Here is a 1,100-nt window from a genome sequence, read left to right on the forward strand (position 1 = left end):
TTTTTTAGTTTCTGTTAATTTTATCTGTTTAATTGTATACATGGCACTTCAGACATGTAGAGCAATTTGGTGAAGGTGAATGACTGATAACTGGATTTGTTTTATTTAGTAAATTATACAGTTAGTATTATAGAGTTTTATGAAAATTATATTTTGATAATTTTGAAAAAAATTTATTGATGAATGGTTATTTTTACTATCATGTATCATCATCATTTGACAACTGTTTGTGACACAGTGTGATGAAAATTAAAATAATAGCAATAATGTAATTTGTGACAATGAAAAACCATAACCAATAGAGAACCCCAAGAACCAGAGCAAGTACAAACATGCACAATTTGAGAATAATTTGAGAATTATATAATTTATAAAACTAAGTTAAATAAGTTAATTCATAGGTGATCAATTGTGACAATGTCACGATCAGTAACAAATAGGTTCAGTTGAAACTTTATTCTTCGTCACCAGGAGCGTTGCTATCCGATGAATCTGACTTATTGTCAGATTCTTCTTCTTTGGACTTCGCTTCTGGCTGATCAGCATTCGCATTGTCTTCAGAATCAGTCGCCGCACCTCCGACCTGCTTTTCTTCACTGTCAGCACTTGGTACGGCCCCTTCCTGAACTTTTCCTTCAGTTCCCTCCTTAGGCTTCTCTTCAGATTCAGCTGCTGGAGCTTCTTCCTTCGGTTTCACTTCAGGTTCAGCAGCTGGGGCTTCATCCTTGGGGTTCACTTCAGGTTCAGCAGCTGGGGCTTCTTCCTTCGGTTTCACTTTCAGGTTTCAGCAGCTGGTTTCTTTTTTCCTTCGGTTTCACTTCAGGTTCATCTGCCCCGGGTTCTTCCTTCTTCGCCTCAATTGATCTTCACTCGCTCTTTCAGCCGCATCACGATCCACATGCGCTGCAGTCCTTGGAGCCCTGGAACAAATGCCGGCAATCGTACGCTATGTCAAAAGAGGGGGGCAGTTTTCCAAATGTCCCTTACGGCTGCTGCCCCATTGGGAAATATCTGGGGAAGACTGACCCACCACTTTGGCAACCCCTAATTACCGTTGAAGTTTTTCTTGTATGTATGTGGGCGGCACCCCACCGTGGGAG

General features: G+C 40.7%; 1 protein-coding gene across 1 annotated transcript; it reads right to left on the reverse strand.

Annotated features, from left to right (window-relative positions):
- Positions 1 to 454: 454 nt before the first annotated feature.
- Positions 455 to 888, reverse strand: Tsp_14172 (putative neuromodulin). The gene is made up of 2 exons (XM_003367671.1): positions 871 to 888; positions 455 to 763 (listed from the first exon to the last, which is right to left on the reverse strand). The coding sequence occupies exons 1-2, from the start codon at positions 886 to 888 to the stop codon at positions 455 to 457; spliced, it is 327 nt and encodes a 108-aa protein (XP_003367719.1).
- Positions 889 to 1,100: the final 212 nt, after the last annotated feature.

Source organism: Trichinella spiralis, assembly GCF_000181795.1.
Source record: "Trichinella spiralis strain ISS 195 chromosome Unknown Scfld3883, whole genome shotgun sequence".
Taxonomy (NCBI): Eukaryota; Metazoa; Nematoda; class Enoplea; order Trichinellida; family Trichinellidae; genus Trichinella; species Trichinella spiralis.